Genomic DNA, 27,334 nt, shown 5'->3' with positions numbered 1-27,334 from the left:
ACTGTATATGAACTTTGGACTCAACTTTATCTCTCTGTGTAATCATGCAATGTACTGTATATTGGGAAATTTATAATAAAGAATTAAATTATATAAAATACAGAACAATGTTTCAGGTTATTTTTTTTATTGTTAATTGCATTCAAAATGTACAATTAAATTCACTAAGTCCAAACCAATTTGAATAGAAAAAAGTGCTCATTTTAGATAAAATTTCTTACAAGACTGAGTGTTCACCTAAGATTTAAGAAACGGCCAATGTAGAATAGAAACTATGTCATCATTTATTTTATAGTTAGCAGTCTACGAGACGGACAGTTTTCAAACTTTTACATGTTATAAAGTGTTAAAGGCTCAGAAAAACAACACCCTTTGTGTCCATGTACAAAAACTATCAGAAAAGGACAATAAACAATTAAACAGTAAATCTACAGTACAAAATCTCTGCCGCGCTCATCCCATGCAGCTTCATAAATATCGGGTATTATCGCACAGTCACAAACACTGACGTCTCACAAACCAAATCCACATTTTATTTATCCCACTGTTTTTTTGCTACATGATAAATGGATTTTTCTAGAGAATATTTTTAATCAGGTAACACAAATGTAAGAATGAAAAAAATGCATAAAATCTAACAAGATGCACAACAATATACTGTTTATAGACTGTGGAATGATTAGGTGGGCTTTGCTTGTATTATTATGCATAGTAATGGGAACACACAAATCACTATATAGCTGTACGGTCCATGTGCAATAAGAGAGCTGGTAGGTTTCCTACAAAATTAATTCCCCTATCTGGGAAAATACAAATAAATTATCTCAAAATTTGCTCCATTGATTCCTAAATATTAAAAGTGAAGTCCAAGTGACAAAGGCAGCATATCAAGCCAAAACTTTAAAGGGAACCTGTCATCTGATTTATGCTGCCGAAACCACAAGCAGCATGAATTCAGAGCTCATCGGCACGATTGCACCCTAGTATATTTTACTCTGAAACATATATATGATGATTCAGAGGGAGTATACTTTAAAGAGGCTGTCCACTACATTTACACTGATGGCCTATCCATAGGATTGGTCATCAATGTCTGATCGGCGGGGGTCTGGCACCCCCACCAATCAGTTGTTATTGGTGGCGGTGGCCGCAGACTGGAAGTACTCACTTGCGGAGCTGGCAGTCTACTTGCAGTGTCCACCACAGGGTACTGTACATCCACCTCCTATACAAATCAATAGGAGGTGAATGTGCTGTAACGAACCCTCGGACACTACAAGTAGAAGTCCAGATCCGCAAGTAAGTACTTCTGGACTGTGGCCACCGATAACAACTGATCGGCGGAGAGTCAGGTGCCAGAACGGCAGCCAATCAGACATTAATGACCCAACCTAAAGATAGGCCATCAATGTGAAAGTAGTGGACAGCCTTAACCCCTTCATGACCTTGGGATTTTCCATCTTTCAGTGTTCGTTTTTCGCTCCCCTCCTTCCCAGGGCCATAACTTTTTTTATTTTTCAGTCAATATGGCCATGTGAGGGCTTATTTTTTGCGGGACGAGTTGTACTTTTGAACAGCATTATTGGTTTTGCCATGATGTGTACTAGAAAATGAGAAAAAAAATACCAAGTGCGGTGAAATTGCAAAAAAGTGCAATCCCATGCGTGCTTTTTTGCTAGGTTCACTAAATGCTAAAACTAACCTGCCATCATGATTCTCGAGGGCAGTACGAGTTCATGGACACCAAACATGTCTAGGTTATTTTTTATCCAAGCGGTAAAAAAAATTCCAAACTTTGCTATAAAAAAAAAGAAATTGCGCCATGTTCCGATACCCGTGGCGTCTCCATTTTTTGTGATCTGGGGTCGGTTGAGGGCTTATTTTTTGCGTGCCGAGCTGACGTTGTTTTTGATACCATTTTGGTGCAGATCACCCATTATTGCATTTTAATGCAATGTTGCAGCGACCAAAAAAACATAATTTTGACGTTTCTAATTTTTTTCTTGCTATGCCATTTAGCGATCAGGTTAATCCTTTTTTTTATTGATAGATGGGGCGATCATCAGATCGCTCCTATGTAGCTTAATTACAGGCTTGCTATGAGCGCCGACCACAGGGTGGCGCTCACAGCAAACCGGCATCAGTAACCATAGAGGACCTCTATGGTTACTATCATGATGCATCGCTGACCCCCGATTATGTGACGGGGGTCGGCGATGCGCGCATTTCCGGAAGCGGTAGTTAAATGCCGCTGTCAGCGTTTGACAGCGGCATTTAACTAGTTAATAGCTCTGGGTGGATCGCGATTCCACTCGCCGCTATTACGCGCACATGTCAGCTGTTCAAAACAGCTGACATGTCGCGGCTTTGATGTGGGCTCACCGCTGGAGCCCACGTCATAGAAGGGGATCTGACTTCGGACGCACTATCCCGTCCGAGGTCAGAAAGGGGTTAAAGCATCTAGCCGAGAACCATAGCAAGAATAGTCTGACTCGAATAGTCCGACTCTGCCACTGGCCGGATCATCCCAGTGCTGCTAGAGGTGATTTACAGGTCCATATGTACACAAGAATCATGTGAAAGTTATGGCATTTCAAATGGCAATGATGTTTCAAAGAACAATTAATAAATATAAAGTCTCATTCAGACGCCTTGTTTTCATGTACATGCATTTGCGAATAGAGCACGCACTCGTTATAGGCTTTTTTTTTTTTGCATATACATAAACAGAGACAACTCCAGTTCTGAACCAAGTCATGGATCAAAATAAATCACCCATCCATACAAGTCCATAGGTCCATTTTTAATATTGTAATGGATAGGAGAACTTTTGTACATGTCTTTTTTCACATATTTCTTTTAAGCATATGAGAAAATCAGATATGACACACTGATGGTAAAAACTGACAGACGGACCGAACACTGATGGAAATCTGATGCGATCACATGAAAATTAGGCAGTTTGAATGAGGCCTAAGTCTTAATACAAGATTTGTGCTTGTTAATGCATATATACTTTAAAGTTCATATGGTATTTACCCTAGTGTTACATACCACTGATACGGTTTTTAATTTGGTACCAATTTCTGTTAATGCTACAACCTCCTTAGTGCCTCCAGGGAAGATGCTGGGAGCCCAGGAGCCTCCCTACCTACTGGTTGAGAACCAGTATAAATAATATAGTATTGTAAAACATCATTTTAAGATGTCACATGGCATATCTCATGCCAAAATGCATAAATCCCTGCAAGAAAATAATTTCTATTGACTGTAAAATGTAATTAGGAAAAATAGATCAATGTGCCTTCAAGGGTTATCTGTGACTTTTATATTGATGGCCTATCCTTAGGATAGATCACTAATATCTGATTAGTGGGGTGCTCAGTTGTGGAGCCGAACTACACTGTTAATTGCATAGTGGCTACAGCTGGGTACTGCCCTCATGCCCCTTATTGATTGGAATAGGGAGCGTATGTGGAGTACCCGATCATGGCCACTATGAAGTTGATGGAATTGTGCAGCTCCACAACTGAGCATGTCTGGCTACCGCAGGCACCGGGAGTAGCTGATCGCTGAGAGTGCCAGATGTCGCAACCCCACCGATAGGATATTGCTGAATTATTCGATGGATAGACCATCAATGTAAAAGGACAACCATGTTCATGAAAGTAAGTTGCATAGATAAAATTGGAAACTGAAAAGTTGGCTTAGTGTTTGCACCAAGATTGGAAATAATCCCTAGTTGGGGATCTTGGTACATGTACAAACCCTTCAAGTCTTCATTTATTTATTTTGGCTTCAACTTCACAAGTTGATTTCAACTCACATTAAAATCATGGGAAACAGAGATTAGGTAATATGCCTAAGTGCTGCACAAAGGCAATTCTATTTTCTAACAGTCTGGTTCACACAACAGCCATGGCTCTACAAAGGCCTATTTATTAAAACATCCTCTTACAATTATAATTACCAATCTTGCTCTGGGAGAACAAGTTAATGTTATTTTTTGTGTTGTCTGATTGTTTCTGTTTGTCACAGTAATTTTTCCGTGCTTTTACCATTAGACATAAATTACTATGTAGCACACAATCTTCTCTGATAAGGCTGGATGTTGTTAGCATTTAGGACATTACCCAAGAAAGTTAAATATCCAGGTTTTTCTAATGATATGGTTGTCAAAGTTGCTTGAAGTTACTTTTGCCATTAAACATCCGATGTAAAATATTGTGGGAAAAGAAAGAAAACAACACATCGTGTATAAGCTCCGTGTCATGTACTAGTCTGGAATTGGATATCAGGAATGCTGGGGTTTCACAAATAAAGGATTTCAATGATCCCCAGATCATCATGCGAAATAAATGCTTAATTATACCAATTATTTTTATCAAACTGTGTAGACGACATCAATGCTATAACTTTTTTCAACCATTTTTTTATTTCATTTTTAACTCTTTATGTGCGTGTTTGTGGGATAAACATTTATAGACATGCATGTGCAGGTTTTAATCATTTCCAACAATGAACTTTAGACTTCCATGTTTTGACTTTGTCGGTTGTTCTACTTGAGGGTCTTGAAGAGGACCGGTCACTGGATTTTTAAAAAATAAACGGAGTAGCTCCACTAATTTTACTGCTCCACTGATTCAGGAACAGTTTTTCTTTTTCTTTTATACTCCTTCATTTCAAAGTTAGGCCCCACACAAATAATGCTGCAAATTTTTCCTTCATCCAAGTGGGCATATACCACAGGACTTCTATGTGGTTATTTGCTTTTCCTCCTTTGATGTTGGCCAATCAAAACTCGGCTACACCCACAAAGAAATTCTGATGGCCTACGCCCAACTGGCCGAAGGGAAAACTTCCATCATTATTACCGGAGAACAGAACTTTGGAACGGGTTAGGGTTACAGAGAATAAAGACTCCCAGAATCAGTAGAGCCGCGGCAATTGGTCGTGGTAGTCAGTTTAAATTATTCCAGTGAATGGTTCACTATTAAGGTCACTCAGGAAAGTGTTCATCTGAGCTATGGATCTACAGAAACAGAGGGAAGACACTTCATTGGTGCAGAGATCTCAAGTAATGAAAGTGTGATAAGGCATGTAGAAACGTCATCTGCGAGGTGTGGTTTTACCTATTTTTTTGTGACATGGACGCGTACACCTAGAACACTTTGTAAATCTGCAATTTATGACAGGTACCAAAACAGAGAAACTATTCTGAATATTCTTCTCCCAGGGTGAAGCAATCCATTACATTTCAAACTTCACAAAACCTGTTTGGCATAACCCACCTAAAAGGGGTTATTATAAGGTCAAATTATTTGGTAAAATTATGAACAATGGGATGAACCTGTTGTCAGTAATAAATATCATATACAGTAATTAAAAAGAAAGCTGATGAAAACAGTAAAATAAAATATTACTTTTTCAACCAGAACTAAAACCAAGACATATCTCCAATCCTTGTCCATGCAATCCAGTATGAATAGATGTGTAGTCCATATAAAAACCTCTACAGTCACACAGAAGTACCCACAACAAAAAAAAATATTCATGTGAGTATTAAATCAAGACACAGTAGATGGTAGGCCATAGGAGAACCACGGTCTTTGCTGATGGACATCTTCTATAAGATGTAAGACTCATAAGAAAAATTCTTGGACGTCATGTTCTTCAAGATGTATGTCACTGAACAGAATCTTCATTGATCCACCGACTGATTTATGCCTGGAGAAATAAAAATATTTTTCATCACCTTACTTTTGGCTATAATAGCTTATAAATACATGGAAAGAAAATTATACAACTGCCAGCTTGGGAATTCTGGGTTAGTAAATGCATAATGAAAAACATACATAATGATATTAAAGTAAATCTTTTTTGGAGATATTTTCTATTTAAATTTGGAGAAAAATGAGACAAAGCTGTACAGCCCTGAGAGCGCACAAAATACTGTACTATGATCATGTTGCCTTCAAATTAGAACGATGAACTATGTCAAATATAATGTGATTATAAAAAGCAGGGTGAAAAGAAGTGAAAAATAGGAATCATTAGACTCATCTGTTTGCCAGAGCTGAGATTGTCTACAACAATGTGACCCCAATGCTTTTCACATACAGCATTTTAACGGGAGCTCCCATGTGGTTAGGGCCAATCGGACTGAACATTTAGTACTGAATTTTTTGGCATACTACAGAAAATTGTTGGGGATCTCGAGCAGGGGAGGACCACCTAAAATCCTTATTGTCAGTAGAACATTCTAAAAATATAGCTGTGTGAATTGGACAAGTTTTAAATGGACAGCCATTTAAACAAATTATTCCAGAATTCTTTCCATAATATTGTAAAGTTGAGATTGGATTTTTAGTGATCTCACAATAGAGGACACAATGGAGGACTTTTAAAATCAGTCTTTTAAAAGAGAGCCATAAACTCACTGCAAACTGTGGAAGATACTCCTCCAAATATGGACTATTTTTTAATAATGAAAGGAAGGTTGAACTTGATGGCCCTAGGTGTTTTTTCAACCTATGTAACTATTTAATATATGACCCCATCCCTCTCAACTTCTCATAGACCTTCAAGGGCTCTGCACATAATTATTCTCACATTGCCTCATAATTAGTGATGATGTGTATATACTCGTTACTTGAGATTTTTCGAGCACGCTTCGGGGGTCCTCCGAGTATTTGTAAGTGCTCGGAGATTTAGTTTTCCTTGCAACAGCTGAATGATTTACATCTGTAGCCAGCATAAGTACATGTGGGGATTCCCTAGCAACCAGGCAACCCCCACATGCACTTATGCTGGCTAACAGATGTAAATCATTCAGCTGCGGAGATGAAAATTAAATCTCCGAGCACTTACAAATACTCGGAGGACACCCGAGCGTGCTCGGGAAATCACGAGTAACGAGTATATTCACTCATCACTGCTCATAATGTCACCTCGATTGTAGAGGAAGGCTTTCTAATTGGAACGTTTTGAATGTAATACAAAAATAAGAAAGTAGGCAATAGTTATTACATTGATTGCTATTGCTATTTCACGGACATAGACTTTGACTTGCCATGAGAGATCGAGAACATGTAGCCGTAGCATGGGTCAACAGAACTGGCATTACTGCTTGCTTTAACATTTTTTGGCTTTGGTTTGCAAACAAAAACCAAAAAATTATGCTATTCTAAAAGTTTCATAAACTGGACAAAATAATGAAAATTAGTTTTGAAAAGTCGAACTCCAAACAATTTTGCAGCTGTCAGATGTCTAAGCAGACAGCAAATGTGCTGAGCATGCAGCAAACACATGTACAAGATCTTGGCCTATTTATGTAGTCTACAGCTGCGTGAAGAGTGACGGTCTACATGACCTCCGCTTTTTACTAATGATGTCAATGTATAAAAAAGAGAAATGATAAACCTACAGATAAAGTATAAGTTATTTATAATGATAAGAATGACCGCTACAGTAATTCTTTGCAATAATAATAGCAGAAATGCTCATGTGAATGTAATATGTCAAGATATAACCATAAGACAAGCTTTCTGCATTAATTTTGGCAAGGTAGAGATATATTGGTCAAGCACCAGAATAGATGACTGCAGATGTCAGTTTTGTTTTTTCTCAATAGGAATGACGGATCACGCATTGTACATACACCAAACACATTAAACGGTCTCATCCGTATGCTTCTCAGCTGTTCCCAAAAGGTTCAGACAGATGTATTCAGCAGAAAGTACATTCTAGGACATTTTAGGAAATTGACAAATGGGGTGTAGTCAAAACCAGGAAATATATACAGTAGATAGATAGATAGATAGATAGATAGATAGATAGATAGATATAGATAAAAAGTAATGTACAAAAAAGGTATAAATGACCATTCCTGCTGACAGCTGCTTTAATCCCAAAGTGGAAACTTGACCCTGATTACAATAGTTCTGCAGATACACCCGATACAAGAAAATTCCTGCTGCCAGTCAGCCAATGCACCTAAAAATTTGCAAATAGCACCTCACTACAGTAACAATTAGGGTGGTCTTCTACAGCCCATATAAACAGTGCCATACATTGCCCAAATGAATAGTGCAATATTGTGCCACTATAAACATTGCTATAAAGTTCCAACTTTAATAGTGCTATAAAGTGTGCGCACTGACTGTCATACAGTATACACCCTCCCAGTATTGCCCCTTTAATGATCTGTCCTAGTTATCATTTTGTTATTTTTATGCTATAGACCTCATCTAGTCAATGGTTTGTGTAAGCACAAAGAAAGATTCAATATCAATAGTCAGGTCACAGCAAAAAAAAGTGCTCACCAAAAAACTAATACCTTTTAAAATATACCTTTTAATTTTAACCAATTAAAACAGTCACAGCAAACAAATAGTAACGCCTTATAATTATCTTGGACATTGGTCCTACCCTGGAGTTTGGTACTATCACCCCCTACCCCCTTCTTTGTGCCCCTATCACCCATTTCCATTTATGCACTGGTAGACATTGTCAGTTTAGCTGTGGTGAAAGGACCAGACGTGGCCTCAGGCTATCTTGGATAGTTCTTTTCTTGGTACATCTTTAAATAGTGAATTACAGGGTGAATCTAGAGGTAGCCATCGTTGAGCGGGGGTGCCAATTTGCGTTCAAGGTAGGATGCCAACCTCGTGGTAAGGTAGGGGTTTACTAGGGAATATCAGGGTTACCGAGGCTTTATCGTGGTTCCCCTAGCATACCATTATACTTATTCTGACATTTTTAGCCTCGTAAGGCGTTACTATTGTTTGTTTGATTTGTCTGGTTAAATTGGTTAAAATTAAAAGGTATATTTTAAAGGTATTAGTTTTTGTGCGAGCACACCAGCCTCCATCTGAAAATGGGCCCATGGTTTGTGCTTGCGCAGGTCAACCAATGTGTGTGGCCTGTTCAGTCTATGACCCCAAATCTCCTTAGCAGATGCCACTTCAGCCCAGGTCGACCACAACTTTGTTTTTGTAATATGATAAAAGATGACTATAATTATAGAAAAAGGGGACAGCCAGTTATACAAAACTTCCCTTGTTAAAATAAAAAATGTTTGTGATCAGGAAGGAAATGGTTCCCTCTAAAGACTTCATGCTTTCCCTTGATCCATATTGCCATTCAAAGTACTTACGATGTATCTATTTTCTCTACAAATGGTAAGGTATTATGTTATATCACTGATCAGCTAATGGTTATTTATCCCAAAATGATTTACTGAAAAGGCTGCCTGTTTCCGTGAAGATATGTCATCACTTTAAGATCAGTGGGGGTTTGAGAATAGAGGGTCCATACTGATGATCTAGAACTGAATTGAATATGGCTGGACTGTTCCTTCCCACACAGCAGGTTGTTCCCAGGATTAGATTCCCACCAATAAAGCCAGCAGCTATATATGTCATCACTTTATACACTGGGAATACCCCTTTAATAATAAAGCTATTGTAAATCTATTTTTCTTTTACATATTATAAACCATAACCATACATGCAGTCAACTCTCCATCACACCAAGACGACACATCTAACTTGTCTTTATAACATATCTTTATAACATAAATTCTCCCAAATGACTTTGTGGGTGGGTATGGTTGCCATGGACTATCTATTTTAAGGGGGCTATGTGGGGGCTCATACTGTATATAGGGGGATGTCAGCATACTTAATTCTGCTCAATTTTAAGTCATACAATTAATATTCCAATTATAATTAATATGTTAATACAAATATTGAGTACAATTTCAGCCTATTGGTGCAGCGTACACAAGTCATGGTCTCTCAATTGGCCCCTTGGGAAAATTAATCTCCCACCTCAGCTGTATTATGTATAGCGCAATGTTATGTATAGTGCTGTACATTAAATAAAAATTACACAGCAGATGTGCACCAGAGCACCTGTATATTATTCACATGACCTATCAAAGGGGATCATGTGACATGTCGCGTGATACATCGGGTACCTCGGGGGGGCGGCACGACTTCTACTCTGCCCGATGCCCTCACTATCTTAATCCACCCCTGCTTATAAGGGCTGGTTCACATGTATGTTAGGAAATTCCATTTTTCTTTCCATGTTTAGGAAAATACAAGTGAAATTATCCCTTTTTGCAACGTGACGTAACTATGTCACCATTAGGCCTCCTTCACATGTCCGTGTTTCGGTACGGTGTTGTATCTGTTTTTTTTACTGATACCATGTATACTCATTATAACCTATGGGGCTATTTAAGTTTATGCTATTAACCTGCTGATTAACCCCATATCTGTAGGTTAAAAGCGTTTTTTCAGCTGACAGGTTCCTTTAACATTGAATGTATAGGAGAAGCTTTGTAATTTCATTTTCCGTATCCATACTGGAAAAACACAGATGACACACATTTTTAAAAACGTACTCACAAATGGGTGATAAAAAATAAAAACGGATGGTCAAAATGGAGTCTATAAAAGCACATATGTGTGGCAGAGACATGTGAAGAGGGCCCAAGTATGCACTTGTATGTAGCAGGTTTAGGAGCTGAACCCGCTCCGTACTGAGCAGATATTGGCTCTTATTCATAGCCGGTATCTGCCTGTAACAGCAGTAATTAGAGCTTACCTCGGTTGCAGCTGTTTTAAAGCAGATATCTGGAACTTTATTAAAAAAAGAAAAAAATATATATGCCTAAGCTCTAACAGGCAGGTAGTTGCTACCTAAATGCCTATTGTCTGGCACAGAGCGGTCCCAGACTGTTCCTGCCTGCAATTCAGCAGCTTCCATCGTGTCAGAGTGGCGACTTCTTTTCCTCTCTGCTCTGTTGAACGGACGGGATTACCGTTGTCATTCAACAGCTGGCTCTCCGCTTTCTAACTGGGGGAGCCGGCTGTCAATCAGCATGACGACAACTGTTGTGAATTCCGCTCTTGGGCTCCCTCCGGTGGTTGTAAGTGGCACTTTTGTGAGTTCTGCTCTTGGGCTCCCTCTTGTGGTTTCAAGTGGTATGGCTGCTCCTTGGAGTTAGCTGTCATCAGCTGCCTCCACTTATCGTCTCTTCTGCTCGGCTATTTAGGCCTGGCTGTTCCTTCAGCCAGTGCCACTTGTAAATGGTTCCTGGTTGGATTCACATCTCTTTTGATTTCCCTGTTATCCTGACCAGTTCAGCAAAGCTAAGTTTTTGCTTGCGCTTTTATGTTCACAGATTGTGGACTTACCGTTCAGTGCTTTCTATGTTTGTCCAGCGTTATCAGTATGAATTAATTCTGTCTTGTTGGAAGCTCTGGGAAGCAGATTTACCCTCCACACCTTTAGTCAGGTGTGGAGATTTTTTTTGTAAACTCTGTGTGGATTTTTGTAGTGTTTTATACTGACCGCACAGTATTCCATCCTGTCCTATCTATCAAGCTAGACTGGCCTCCTGTGCTCATCCTGGTTTCATTCTGTATATGTCTTTTTCCTCTCCACTCACAGTCATTATTTGTGGGGGGCTAATCTATCCTTTGGGGATTTTCTCTGAGGCAAGATAGTTTTCCTGCTTCTGTCTTTAGGGGTAGTTAGCTCTTAGGCTGTGACGAGATGCCTAGGGAGAGTTAGGAGCATTCCACGGCTACTTCTAGTGTTGTGTTGAGCTTAGGGACTGCGGTCAGTACAGTTACCACTTCCCTCAGAGCTCGTTCCATGTTGCTCCTAGACCACCGCATCATAACAGACAACAGTCTGTCAATCACCATGATGACAGCAGTCTTTCAATGTCAAAAGTGCAAAAAGGAAAAAAAGCCGCCGCTCTGTTGACGGGATGGAAGCCGCTGAGTCGCAGGCAGGAGCGCGCTCTGTGACGATGAAGAATGCTGTTGGGCACAACAGGCAGGTAGACAGCAACTAGTGTTGATCAATCAGAAAGAAAACGGCAATCCTGCCCGTTCAACAGAGCAGAGAGAAAAAGAAGCTGATGCTCCATTGACATGATGGAAGCCTGTGAATCGCAGGTAGGAGCCATCTGTGACTGCTCTGTGTTGCACAGCAGGCAGGCTTGTACCAACTAACTATTAACCTATAAAGAAATCCTAATGAGAAAATAAAGAACCTAAAACAAATATGGGGATCGAGGGAATATCTACATGTAAAGCTTGAATAGATACAATACTATGCCAGAAAGGAGTCTCAAAGAAAACTAGGATAAATAAAGCAATATCAAATTTATCAAATTTTTTTATTACAAATATACAATAATCATAATAGTAGGTGAGATGGACAGCTAAAACAATAGATAAAGGGGGGAGACTCGTCTCCATCCAAGGGCCACACAGCCCAGGTAGGTGCTGCAGCAAAAGCAGGTGCAACTGACCAGTTCCAGCCAGTGAGCCATGTAACACAGGGTATAGGAACCCACATACAGCAGTTGCTATGGACCATTCCACAATTACACAGCAGTAAATAAAAGGTAAACAGTATGACCCAACTAGGGACACTAGGGTAAAAATCTAGTAATGCAATTGAGTAACTAGAGTATAAAGTGGAAAAAACCCCAGTGTCTTCAAATCACTCCTTGAGGCCGGGGTCACACTTGCGAGTGTGATGCGAGGAACTCGCGCGAGTCTCTCGCATCAATACCCGGCACTGCCGCCGGCACGCGGGACTGGAGTTTGCGGCTGCGTGTATTTCTATGCATCCACACGCTCCGGTCTGGTGGGGTGTTTAAGGCAGACAAGCTTACATGTAAGTAAGAGAGCCAAACAAATAGTCAAGCTCTTAAGATTTATCATAAAGTAGAATGTAAAGAATGAACAGAAATACTGACATGACAGATTGCTGTTAGGTAAGCATACCTTGTGACATGAGGTCAGTGCCTGGGTGTGTGGCCAGAGATGAGGGGAGCGAATTATACACACCCCTACTTAGGCTCCACCGTTCTTATCCCACACCACGCCTCCAGATGAAGCTATCCCAGGTGAAACGGGCATTGAGGCACTTCCCTCATCTCTGGCCACACACCCAGGCATTGACATCATGTCACAAAGTATATGCTTACCTAACAGCAATCTGTCATGTCGGTATTTCTTTTTACCAAAAAACCAAGGAGAAAGTTTCGACCCAGTATTCTTAATGTTTCAAGTAGACACATGAACATGTAACCAAAACAAACTACTTGAAAATATAACCAACAAGGAAATTATAATAAAAACATAATATTTTATTAAATATAAAGACACTAACAAACAAAAACACAGACAATCGGAGGAGGCACAAAATTGCATATATAATAATTCTGTACAAGGACCACTAGTAACAATATATATAACTAGCTATTGAACCCGTTCTACGCCCGGGTGGCGAGCATTTATATTGGTATATTGTCTCCATCATGGTATGTGCTGCTCCATCCTGCGTCCCCATCCTGTCATGTGCTGCTCCATCCTGCATCCCCATCCTGTCATGCGCTGCTCCATTCTGCGTCCCCATCCTGTCATGCGCTGCTCCATCCTGCGTCCCCATCCTGTCATGCACTGCTCCATCCTGCGTTCCCTTTCCTGTCATGCGCTGCTCCCATCCTGCGTCCCCATCCTGTCATGCGCTGCTCCCATCCTGCGTCCCCATCCTGTCATGCGCTGCTCCCATCCTGTGATGCGCTGCTCCCATCCTGCGTCCCCATCCTGTCATGTGCTGCTCCATCCTGCGTCCCCATCCTGTGATGCGCTGCTCCCATCCTGCGTCCCCATCCTGTCATGTGCTGCTCCATCCTGCGTCCCCATCCTGTCATGTGCTGCTCCATCCTGCGTCCCCATCCTGTCATGCGCTGCTCCATCATGCGTCCCCATCCTGTCATGCGCTGCTGCATCCTGCGTCCCCATCCTGTCATGCGCTGCTGCATCCTGCGTCCCCATCCTGTCATGCGCTGCTGCATCCTGCGTCCCCATCCTTATATCCTGCTCCATCCTGCGTCCCCAATCTTATGTGCTGCTCCATCCTGCGTCCCCATCCTTATGTGCTGCTGCAACCTGCGTCCCCATCCTTATGTGCTGCTCCATCCTGCGTCCCCATCCTTATTTCCTGCTCCATCCTGCGTCCCCATCCTTATGTGCTGCTCCTTCCTGCGTCCCCATCCTTATGTGCTGCTGCATCCTGCGTCCCCATCCTTATGTGCTGCTCCATCCTGCGTCCCCATCCTTATGTGCTGCTCCATCCTGCGTCCCCATCCTTATGTGCTGCTCCATCCTGCGTCCCCATCCTTATGTGCTGCTCCATCCTGCGTCCCCATCCTTATGTGCTGCTGCATCCTGCGTCCCCATCCTTATGTCCTGCTCCATCCTGCGTCCCCATCCTTATGTGCTGCTCCATCCTGCATCCCCATCCTTATGTGCTGCTCCATCCTGCGTCCCCATCCTTATGTTCTGCTCCATCCTGCGTCCCCATCCTTATGTGCTGCTCCATCCTGCGTCCCCATCCTTATGTCCTGCTCCATCCTGCGTCCCCATCCTTATGTGCTGCTCCATCCTGCGTCCCCATCCTTATGTGCTGCTCCATCCTGCGTCCCCATCCTTATGTGCTGCTCCATCCTGCGTCCCCATCCTTATGTCCTGCTCCATCCTGCGTCCCCATCCTTATGTGCTGCTCCATCCTGCGTCCCCATCCTTATGTGCTGCTCCATCCTGCGTCCCCATCCTTATGTGCTGCTCCATCCTGCGTCCCCATCCTTATGTCCTGCTCCATCCTGCGTCCCCATCCTTATGTGCTGCTCCATCCTGCGTCCCCATCCTTATGTGCTGCTGCATCCTGCGTCCCCATCCTTATGTGCTGCTCCATCCTGCGTCCCCATCCTTATATCCTGCTCCATCCTGCGTCCCCAATCTTATGTGCTGCTCCATCCTGCGTCCCCATCCTTATGTGCTGCTGCAACCTGCGTCCCCATCCTTATGTGCTGCTCCATCCTGCGTCCCCATCCTTATTTCCTGCTCCATCCTGCGTCCCCATCCTTATGTGCTGCTCCATCCTGCGTCCCCATCCTTATGTGCTGCTGCATCCTGCGTCCCCATCCTTATGTGCTGCTCCATCCTGCGTCCCCATCCTTATGTGCTGCTCCATCCTGCGTCCCCATCCTTATGTGCTGCTGCATCCTGCGTCCCCATCCTTATGTCCTGCTCCATCCTGCGTCCCCATCCTTATGTGCTGCTCCATCCTGCGTCCCCATCCTTATGTGCTGCTCCATCCTGCGTCCCCATCCTTATGTGCTGCTCCATCCTGCGTCCCCATCCTTATGTCCTGCTCCATCCTGCGTCCCCATCCTTATGTCCTGCTCCATCCTGCGTCCCCATACTGCCTCTGACCCGCTCGGCGCCGAGTGCTGGGGGGCCTGAGCAGGCGGGGACACCGGCGCGCTGTGGGGGGTCAGGTGCCGGTATCGCCGCCAGCTCAGGCCCCCCCAGCACTTACTATACTCACCTGTCCGGCGTTCCATCGCTGAGCGCCGCCATCTTCCCGGTCTCCTGGCTGTGACTGTTCAGTCAGAGGGCGGCGCCGGCGCGCATTAAGCGCGTCATCGCGCCCTCTGAACTGAAGGCCACAGACCGAAGACCGGGAAGATGGCGCCGCTCAGCGATGGAACGGGGACAGGTGAATATAGGCCGATACTCACCCTCCTGGCGGTCCCTGCTTCTGCGGTGGAGATCGCGGTGTGTTTTCAGTGTGAACGCACACCGCGATCTCCCGGGAGCGTCGCTCTGTGAGGCCCAGACTGCGCCGGCGCTTGCGCTTGCACAGTCTATAGAGGCTTCGGACAGAGTGACGCTCCCAGCGTTATATTATAGATGTATAGTAGTATTATATCCTTTCTTTTTTTGCTCAACAAATGTATATGAGACACGGCAGGGAACCACTATAAAAATAGGAAACAATATATAATAAGGTGCACTGTGCATAGTGCTGATAGCAATATCGGTGATTATATAAGGTATAATACCTATAGCGTATCCATATATTAATTTCTATAAAGTACAAGAAATCTAAAGTGCATTGTATATGTTTCCTTGTTGGTTATATTTTCAAGTAGTTTGTTTTGGTTACATGTTGGTATTTCTGTTCATTCTTTGCATTCTACTTCATGATCAGATCTTAGGAGCTTGACTATTTGTTTGGCTCTCTTACTTACATGTAAACTTGCCTGCCTTAAACACCCACCATGGTAATTGTGACCCATAAGGAGTGACTTGAAGACACTGGGTTTTTTCCACTAATTACACTAGTTACTCAATTGCATTATTAATTATTATATTTTTACCCTAGTGTCCCTAGTTGGGTCATACGGTTTACCTTTTATTTACTGCTGGGTAATTGTGCAATGGCCCATAGCAACTGCTCTATGTGGGTTCCTATACCCTGTGTTACATGGCTCACTGGATAGAACTGTTCAGTTGCACCTGCTTTTGCTGCAGCACCTACCTGGGCTGTGTGGCCCTTGGAGAGAGACGAGTCTCCTTAAGGGGGGTTTCACTTCCATCACCCTTCCCCCTTTTTCTATTATTTTAGCTGTCCATCTCACATACTATACTATCTGATATTGCTTTATCTATCCTAGTTTTCTTTGAGTCTCCTTTCTGGCCTAATATTGTATCTATTCGAGCTTTACATCTAGCTATTCCCTTGATACCCATATTTGTTTTAGGTTCTATGGTAGAAACTACCTGACTGTTAGTGCATAGGCACAATATTTTTTCACAAAGTCTCGGATATCCCCTTCAAGTTTTCAAAAGCTCTTGTGAGTCACTGACAGCAACAATTATTGCGATGACCGGTGCATGTACTCATCAGTTCCCATCAGCTCCCCTGACACAGTTGCGGGTTGCTGATGGGTTGCCATGTGTTGCTGCCATGTTGGTCATCCTATAAAGCCCAGCTGAAGGCTGGAGCTACTAGGAAGATCTCAAAATCAAAGTGCTGGGAAGTTATCACTGCACGCTCACTTTGCTGACTGGAACAGCTTCTAAACTGCCACTATGACTGGGAAAGAGTGGCGGCAGGGAGAATAAAACGCAATTTTCTCAGTGTAGCCAACACTTTTCCAGTAAGCCAACTAACCAGGCTTTAAACTCTACTTACCGGCACATTGACCCTACATCTGCAGATAGATAGTATTTCTAAAGGTGACAAGTTAACTTTTAAGAGGTATAAAAACTCTTGCAGAACTTCACTGACTCTTAACATTGTGTAATGTGTACGCATATGGAGCAGTGATGTGATGAGCGCAGAGAGTATGGAAACAGCCGTACCCTTAAACAGAATCTGAAAATATTTTTTGACGATGAAAATAATGTTTACAAAAGTCCAAAAAAAGAAACAAAGTATACCCGCACTGCTGTCATTCGCGATCACCTATCAGCGTTTTTTTTTTTCTTTTGCTTTTGAATGTTTACAAAAGGTTTTTCTTTTTTTTTTTTTTTTTTAAATATGGTGTTCAAAAAAATGCCCCACTAGGAAACTTTTGTATATGTAGTGAGCTGGGTTCTGGAACTGTATCTATGTAGTAAGCTTGGTTTTGCTCCCGTATCTATGCAGTAAGATTGGTTATGTTCCCATATCTATTAAGATCCGTTATGGCACCATATCTAAGCAGTAAGTTTGGTTCTGGTACCATATCTATGCAGTAAGCTTGGCTCTGTTACTGTATCTATGTAGGAGACCTGGTTCTGTTGCTGTATCCATGTAGTAGACTTAGCACATTTCTGTTCCCATAGCTCTGTATGGATCACTGAAATCAATCTTAAACACATGTGATAATTAGTTTTCCAGGTGATTCTAATTAAAGAAAAACTACTTAAAAATGATGTTCCACATTATTAAGCAGGCCACAGGTTTCAAGCAATATGGGAAATAAAAAGGATCTCTCTGCTGCTGAAAAGTGTTAAATAGTGCAATGCCTTGGACAAGGTATGAAAACATTAGATATTTCAGGAAAACTTAAGAGTGATCATCATACTGTGAAGGGATTTGTGACTGAAACAGAGCACAGACAGAGTTCATGCAGATAAAGGCATAATGAGGAAGATTGCTGCCAGACAAATTCATTGGATTAAGAGCAGTTGCCAAAATACCGTTACAAAGCAGCAAACAGTTATTTGAGGCTGCTGGTGCTTCTGGAATCCTTCGAACTTTAAGGTGTAGGATCCTTCAAAGGCCTGCTCTGGTGCATAAACCTACTATTCGGCCCCCCCTAAACAGTGATCACAAGCAGAAAAGGTTGCAGTGGGCCCAGACATACATGAAGACTAATTTTCAAACAGTCTTGTTTACTGATGAGTGTCGAGCAACCCTGGATGGTCCAGATGGATGGAGCAGTGGATGGTTAGTGGATGGCCACCATGTCCCACCAAGGCTGCAACGTCAGCAAGGAGGTGGAGGAGTCATGTTTTAGGCAGGAATCATGGGGAAACAGCTGGTAGGGCCCTTTAAGGTTCCTAAAGGTGTGAAAATGACCTATGCAAAGTATATAGAGTTTCTGACTGACAACTTTCTTCCATGGTATAAAAAGCAGAAACGTGCCTTCGGGAGCAAAATCATCTTCATGCATGACAATGCACCATCTCATGCTGCAAAGAATGCCTCTGAGCCATTGGCTGCTATGGGCATAAAAAGGAGATAAACTCATGGTGTGGCCTGAACCCTATAGAGTTGACCTCAACCCTATAGAGAACCTTTGGAGTATGATCAAGCAAAAGATCTATGAGGGTGGGAGGCAGTTCACATCAAGACAGCAGCTCTGGGAGGCGATTCTGACTTCATGCAAAGAAATACAAGCAGAAACTCTACAAAAACTCAAGTTCAATGGATGCAAGAATTGCACCTTTGCTGCTTTAATGCAGCGGCCAGAGATAAGCTGGCCAAAGGTGGGACACCGCAACTTGAGGGCCATTGACCACTCCTGCCGGTGATTCAGCTGCTACATGTCAGCAGAGCAATCTTAGACCACTCTGTTCCTGCAGAGATCAGATCAGCGCAGCACACATCAGGCAGGTATTAGCAGCTATCTGCCTGTTAGCTCTTAAGCATATAGTAAAAAAGTTAAATAGTCCTGGATAACCCCTTTAATTTGGAGAGATTACGAAACGAATACTAGATCTGACTGACAGTCTACAGTCCTACTATTAACCCCAGAAACCTAGACCTGTGGAGAAGCTTCCATGGCCTCTTTTGGCTGCGTCTTCATGTATAACATTTCTAGAGGTCTCAGAACCACTTAATAACAGGGTTAGAACATGCCATTCATTCCAGGGAGAGACAAATTTTGTCAGTGGTTAATTTGCTAATAAAATGTTATTTCCTTCCATTAGTCTAGACCTGGAACACCCAGTTTGTAGAGAATTGCTAACCCTGTGGATATGCTTGGGATTTCTTTTTAGGAAGATCTGCAAATTTTCATGTTGTACAGTAATGAAGTTGTGTATCCCCCACACGACGCCTGCGGTGGAGTTTATTTCCACAATGGGGCGGCTTATCTGTTAATAATAAGGGAAAAACAATGTACGAATGCTGGACTGTGGTATGGGAATCCCCAATTTTTTATATCATCAGATTCCATGGCTCTACCACTGGAAAGACACATTGGAGCACTATGCTGCTGTTCCTAATTAGCCATTAGTCAGGAATTGTCACCACATCCTAATATCTTACATATTTGTGACATTTTGTAAAAAAAAAACAAGCATATTTTCCTTTTTTTTGGTGTCAAAGAATACCGAATACATATGGAACTGACAGTAAGGATCACTCAGCTGCCATGTCTTCCGTGTTACCAGGAGTCATAATGGACACACAGAGAATTGACCACAAGTGGCTAAAAAACCGGACGGCCGCATGTGCCTGGATCTGGATTCACACTAATGCCTAAAAGCCGCATTATCCTGCAGGTAGTTATTAGTCACAGTTTACCTAGGAGACTATACGGGCCTAGGACCTTGAGGATACAATGCTTATTACCTTAATTATTTTTCAACTCAATTCAAAAGAATACAGCAAAGTGGAAGCTAACCGGCTCCCGTTTTGCTGTATTTTGGGGAACTGAGTTTGAAATTTGTGCCAGAAAAACATTTTTGGAAAATTCATAAAGAATTAGATGAAATACAAATTAATCTGCTCAGCTCTAGTACAAACAACATTCAATGGACACCATTCTGTTCTGCCGCTCCTTTGTTCCTGCCCTACAGCAAATATGTTGGACCGGTATGTCATCTAGTTGATCTGTGTGCCTCAAGTCTTCTGTCCAGCAAACGTTTCATATTTTTACTGCAAATCTGGAGAAGGACCAGGATGTTCGTCTAAATAGTGGACTGTAAAATGATGATAAAGTAAAAATGGTATTCATGGTTCCTACGGGCCTATAATACACAACTGTAGGATCTAGGGTCCTGATTCATAACGATTGGCATCATTCACGCTGGTCTTGATGAGGGGGCATGTAGGAGTTAGGCGCTCCCGATTCATTAACAAACTCACGCCTCTAAATGAATCAGGAGCATCTTAAGAGTGGTGAGTGCCTCCATGAGTCTCAGCACAAATCTTCTTCTGGCGTTATATAATATGTTCCATATATCGTCACTAATTAGAGGAGCGGGTGTCATCTGCCCCTGTTTCAACCAAGCTCTGCCCATTTTCGTGAAGCTAGCCAAAACTGGAGTGAAAAGGACAAATATCCACAATATTCTTGTGCAACCTTGCGTCTGCAAAAATGTTGGCGCAAAAGCTTTGATATATCGGGCCGATGTGTACTTCCATTTGTAAGCTTGTATGAATCACTGTATTCTTCAGCCATACTTCTAGGGGAGTGATATGGCATGCCTTGGAAGATGCCATTTTATTGTCTTACAAACAGGGTAAAAAAACTCTAAGGGGCAAATAACAGTTTCTACTGAAACATGTACAAATGACGACGCGTTTCAAAGTCGGACTGGGTTCTTCTTCAGGTGCCTACATGCAAAAATCACATAGAAAAGATGCAATATTTAAAGAAAAACACACCAGGGATCTATACGAGATATATAGCATGTTTATGTTTTCTATGTGGCCCCATCCCTGATGCCTTTATCCTTTATATCTTGCATCTTTTCTACTAGTGTGTTCTGTACAATATAAGGTTAGTGGGCTAACTACCTATTATCAGCCCTGTGTCCGTGGGTTATGTGCGATGTGGCCGGGTGTTTTTTTTATCCTTTACAGATAAATATAAAATTAGAGTCACATGGAAGAGGGCTCACAACACAAGTTGGGGTACTGATCCATAACACACATACACATCTCCTTTCTATCCGTGTGACACATGCTTGTTTACTGTATGTCAATGTCTCAGCTACAGCCATTAGACTTTCTACACTGAGATTTACTTGTTTAATTCATGGATTTAATAAAAATGCAGAATTTAATGAAATCCACTTGCTTTAATTAAAATAAACATTAGCAGGCTCAGCAAAGCTCATGGAAAAAAAGTGAAGGACCAAAGTAAATAACTGAAAATAGCAACACCAAAAGGTTTAAATTACCAAAATAGTGCTGCCAAATCGAACGGTAATTATGTTCAAATTATTACGCAAGTACGACCTCCCAACACCATGGATCCGAACACAACATGCCTGGATTCATAATACTGCAATTGTCCAAAACAACAATTTGTACGACCACAGCAGTGAAGTTTTAACTAAAGTACTACCGGTTCCTGTAATAATGATTATCTATTTTATCAAGTCACTTAAAGGGAATATCAGTCATTCAGGCCACCCAATCCACAGGCAGAGCAAGTCAGAGACTGTCGTCAGGTATGGTTTTATCGAAAACGCTCCGGAGTTTCAAACAAAAAATAAATTGAAGGGCCGGCTGGGGACTAAAGCGGGCGACGAGACTAGTTTGCTGTGACCCCTGCATGGATTGCCTCCTGCTCTGCTGCAGGTGATTGGCAGTACATACAGAAAGACCTGTCAAGCAACTAGAGCATTGTGGAATGAAGCCGTCCAGAGGTCACACTAGTTCCTAAGGTTCCTGGCCGGCCCATCAAACTATGTTTTCTCTGAAATGCCGTGAAGTTTCAAAGAAAAAGACACACCATCAGGGCGAAACACACACCATCAGAACCTTAGGGCGATGACTGAGTTTTTGCAATTAAAAGGTTTGTCTCAAATATCAGCACAGAATAGGTTTTAAATGCTTGATCACTGTAGGTCTATAGGCTGGGACCCCCATTTGTCCAGAGAACAGGGGTCCTCTTAGTAAATTAACCACTAATGAGCATGTGCTACCACTGCTCCTTTAAAGGGTTATTCCCAACATTTAAAGTTTTCCAACAGGATAGGTGACAATTTGAAGATGAGATTGGTAGAAGTCAGATCTTAAAGGGAAACCTGTCACCATGAAAATGCGGTCCTATCTGCAGTCATCATAATATAGAGCAGGGGGAGGTGAGTGCACTGATGTATAGCACTGTGAGAAAAGATTCAATATAATTTGTGCTTTGATCTTTTAATCTGCTCTTTCTGCCATTTTTGATCCATGGGCAGTCCCATCAGTGACTGACAGGTTTCACAGGTAGCTGTCAGTCACTGATAGGACCAACCATGGACAGAAAACCCCAGAAAGAGCAGAGGATTAAATGAGTAAAACACAGGTTATACAGAATATTTGATCACAACACTCTATCTCACCTCCCCCTGCTCTACAACATGCTGCCTGCAGATTGGACTGTACTTACATGATGACAGTTTATCTTTAAACGTCCTGTTAGAATGGGGAATCTACTATATAATTGTCTAAGGGTCACTTCCGTCTGTCTGTCCATCTGTCTTTCACGGTTATTCATTCGCTGATTGGTCTCGCCAGCTGCCTGTCATGGCTGCCGCGACCAATCAGCGACGGGCACAGTCCGGAAGAAAATGGTCGCTCCTTCCTCCCTGCAGTCAGTGCCTGTCGCCCGCATACTCCCCTCCGGTCACCGCTAACACAGGGTTAATGCCGGCGGTAACGGACCTCGTTATGCCACGGGTAACGCACTCCGTTACCGCCGCTATTAACCTTGTGTGTCCCCAACTTTTTACTATTAACGCTGCCTATGCGGCATCAATAGTAAAAAATGTAATGTTAAAAATAATAATAATAATCAAAAAAAAAAACCTGCTATACTTACCCTCCGTAGTCGCTCGTATCGGCCGCCATCTTCCGTTGCAGGTTTTGGTGGCAAAGATGGTATGGGAGAAGGACCTGCCATGACGTCACGGTCATGTGACCGCGACATCATCACAGGCCCTGCGCGAGAAGGACCTGCCATGACGTCACGGTCATGTGACCACGACGTCATCACAGGCCCTGCGCGCCTGCGCTAGAAAGACCTGCCATGACGTCACCGTCATGTGAATGTGACGTCATCACAGGTCCTGCGCTCATACCAACCCTGGGACCGGAAGCTGCTGTGGACTACAAGGGGCCCTCAGAAAGGTGAGTATATGTTTATTTTTTATTTTTTAACCTGTGACAAACCTGGCTGGGCAATATACTACGTAGCTGGGCAATATACTACATGGCTCTGTGCTGTATACTACTTCGCTGTGCAATATACTACGTGGCTCTGTGCTGTATACTACGTGGCTCTGTGCTGTATACTACGTCACTGGGCAATATACTACGTGGCTGCGCAATATACTACGTCACTAGGCAATATACTACGTAACTGGGCAATATACTATGTGGCTGGGCAATATACTACGTCACTGGGCAATATACTACATGGTTGGGCAATATACTACGTCACTGGACAATATACTACGTGACTGGGCAATATACTACGTGACTGGGCAATATACTACGTGACTCGGCATTATACTACGTGGCTGGGCAATATACTACGTGGCTGGGCAATATACTACGAGGCTGGGCAATATACTACGTGGCTGGGCAATATACTACGTGGCTGTGCAATATACTACGTGGCTGGGCAATATACTATGTCGCTGGGCAATATACTACGTCGCTGGGCAATATACTACGTGGCTGGGCAATATACTACGTGGTTGGGCAATATACTACGTGACTGCAATATACTACATGGCTGGGCAATATACTACGTGGACTGTGCAATATACTACGTGGACATGCATATTCTAGAATACCCGATGCGTTAGAATCGGACTACCATCTAGTATATATATATATATATATATATATATATATATATATATATATATATATATATATATATATATATATATATATATATATATATATATATATATATATATATACACCGTATATATATATATATATATTCCTAGGAAATAAATCACAGTGTGCATAGCCAAGTACAATGCCTATATCTGGCAGTCCCATAGAGAATGAAATGACTGGCAATGCTCCATTCCAATGGGGTATTTGCGACACCTTCTACTATAAGTGAAATAGGTGATAACACCTTTGGAGAGGTGACATCTTTAAATTTTATATATTGTATAACTTCTGGAGAGTTAATGGAGAAGTGGCCCAAATGCTAACTAATGCTCCATTCACACAGGGAACTTTGGGGCCCTCATTGTCTCCACTTGGTGGTGTCCAAGTAATAAGATTCCTAGGCATCATAGATTTATCACCAATCCTGTGGACAGTTGATATATGTAATTTATGAGATAACCTCCGACTCTTCAATTTCCCTGACTTGCGACTCCAACTCCACAGCACTGATCACTACTGAGCAGGTACATAAAGTGCAGCACAGATTCATCTCAACTAAAAGCAGAGCTCCTTAGATCAGGAACAGATATTTGTAGGACATTTCATAACTTTCCCAAATTATTTTACAGCACATCCTGCTTCGTACTACCGTACCAAAAAATAAATATATTTTAGAAGTCAAATTCGGTCCATTTTATATCGACTCCAAGGCCCTGCTTTCCATACCATCGATTTTCATGGGTCTACCACAGAAAAAAATGAATTTTTTGGCCCAGACTCATCAAGACCAGCAACTGTCTTGCCAGTTTTGATGAGGTGGCGTGTTGGAGCAGACGCTCTTGATTCCTTAATAGTTGCACTTGTCAATGAAACAGGCGAGGTGTGTAGTGGGTTGAGCCTCTGTGTGCATCTTAGCACAAATCCACAATTCCAGTGCCTGCCGGAGCAAGTTTTGTGGTGTGGTAAATGCCGCTTGAATGTGACGAGCGGTGGGGAGGGAGGAGGGACATATGACCTGTCCAGCCCCAGCTACGAAAAAGTCCCATTTGATTGCGCATTTTGGCGACACTTAGGGAGCAAACATTAAACCCAAGAGATCAAACTACATATCAGCTATAATATACGGTGCATAATGCTTGGCCTATTTTCTGATACTACTTTGCTCGCAATCACTGTGGGGCCCATCCCATCACTCCTATACATTTGTCATACATAGATATCTGAGTGTGCAGCACTTTCTCACTGGCAGTGATATTTCCGATCCATAGATCTAGATAATAAATCACAGAGGCCATTCCAAGGCTGAGTAGTAAATATAGGTGTAGGCCCAGCATGGTCATCACCTCAGCAGCCTTCCCGCCATAAATCTAGATTGCGCAGTACTATGAAATGTGTACTGCACTAAGGCAAAGAATGTAACACCTTCCTTCCCATCGTATAGGAGACTATAAATTCACCACTGACACACCATAAATGTAAACAGAATTTTAGAAGAAAAAACGTTGATTTTCCGGGCTCAGACTATACAAGATTGAGGCTTTTGGAGGTGACTTTCCCACACATGACAGGAAATGTAGTTTCCATACACATCATCTGTTAAATGACTCCTGCTCAACAGAGACTACATGCAATGCCAAGACGGAGCATGCGGCAAGATGGATTTATGAGAAGTCCTCTCTCTTTATAGGAGGCTTACCAGTGCAGCCAAAAGTGCATCGCTCGAGCTGTCAGCGGGATAGAGCATTAGATGTATGATGTTACTTGTAGTGATAAAGCTTGGAAAAACCTACAAAGTTAATTTACATCTCTAGTAAAGAAAAGAATGCAAGAAACAGAAAAAAGCAGTAGAGGAAAGAAAAAAAAAAACCACCACCAGCACCACATACCATGCATGATTAGGAACGAGGTCCTCAAGAAATGGCCTAGAGGACAGTTTTGCAGAGCAGGTGCAAGGCTCCTGGGAAAGTTCAATATACAGGTCAGTACATGCAACGTGCAACATGCTTATATATACCACAGTTACAGGACATTGAAGTAATTGTGTATACAGGCATATATAAACGTATATGACCTAAACTTAAAGGGATAGTCGGAGTTTTACCACTGGATGCACTGGGAAGGTGTCCTTGTTTTTTGGTTTCCATTTGTGCTACCTTCGCTTCACTGGATATCTATGAGATAGCTAGGGTAGTCAAAGAGCTGGCAAGAATTTACGGAGCACATTAATAGGAGCAAAGTGCAGTTGTATCACATTTCTTCGTGACACTACAACACTAGCACTGTGTGCACTCTTACTGATCACTCCTGCTTATTAAATCTGCAACATCAATGCCTGGAGCTGTGCCTGAGAAAAGCAAAACAATGCGGGTATAAAAGAGGCACACAGTGAATATAGAGCAAATAAGCAAATATAATTGCAATCAGATAAGGACAAAACACAGTTAAAACTACTTAACATGTATAGTAAGAATTTCCCCTTAAAAAATCATAGAGGGGATATAACGGAGCCAAAAATAACTGCAAGAGATAATAATTTGTCCAATGTATAAGGCTACTATACTATAAGCTATTATAGCTATGAAAAGATAGATAGCAAATACCGGCCTGCAGCGTACCAGAACATATCGGGCCTTCAATGTCAGTGTCAGGGAGTGATAAAAGTGTGTGCACTTTACAGTAAGCAGTGACCGTAACCACTCCTTGCACCACCCTAATGACTGGAAAAAATGTCACAGGGAGAATGCAAGTTCATTTTCTCCCTGTAGCTGCTGCTCCAATAAGGCAGCATTTTGATGCTATTTAACTGCAGATTAACCCTAGATCTGCAAGTAAATAGCGTTTCTGGACATGACAGGTTCCCGATAAACCCACCTGTACTATGATCACTTGTGAATAATTATGTATTTAACCTTTTATATGATGTTTGATATCCTGAGAAGTAAGAGTAAGAGAATGCTGTAACCCTGTCATAGTTTACCCCAAATACATGCAGGCATGCAATAATATAAAGAAAATCCTAGACACATGGAGGAATATAGGCATGACAAGGTACGATCCAAGGGTTTTTTGGAAGTCTTGTAATGTGAAAGCTAAGATTTACCATCACTTTATGATCAGAGGAGATTCAATCTGTAGGATCCTTCTCTGATCCGGA

The 27,334-nt window shown here is 42.1% G+C and overlaps 1 protein-coding gene across 2 annotated transcripts in view; it reads right to left on the bottom strand.

Annotated features, from left to right (window-relative positions):
• Positions 1 to 110: 110 nt before the first annotated feature.
• SNCAIP (synuclein alpha interacting protein) overlaps positions 111 to 27,334 on the bottom strand; it is a 363,994-nt gene continuing 336,770 nt past the window's right edge. Inside the window, exons 12-13 of one of the 2 annotated variants that reach the window (XM_069753545.1) lie at positions 26,067 to 26,137; positions 2,715 to 5,727 (exon numbers count right to left, since the gene is read on the bottom strand). In XM_069753545.1, coding sequence (XP_069609646.1) covers positions 5,643 to 5,727; positions 26,067 to 26,137 — 156 coding nt within the window. In that variant the 3' untranslated portion in view covers positions 2,715 to 5,642. Of the gene's footprint in view, positions 5,728 to 26,066; positions 26,138 to 27,334 lie in introns of both variants that reach the window. The other variant, XM_069753553.1, reaches the window with a different exon arrangement.

Source organism: Ranitomeya imitator, chromosome 1 (assembly GCF_032444005.1).
Source record: "Ranitomeya imitator isolate aRanImi1 chromosome 1, aRanImi1.pri, whole genome shotgun sequence".
NCBI classification, from domain to species: domain Eukaryota; kingdom Metazoa; phylum Chordata; class Amphibia; order Anura; family Dendrobatidae; genus Ranitomeya; species Ranitomeya imitator.
Note: the sequence above shows the minus strand (reverse complement) of the source record. Positions and strands in the feature narration are given on the sequence as shown.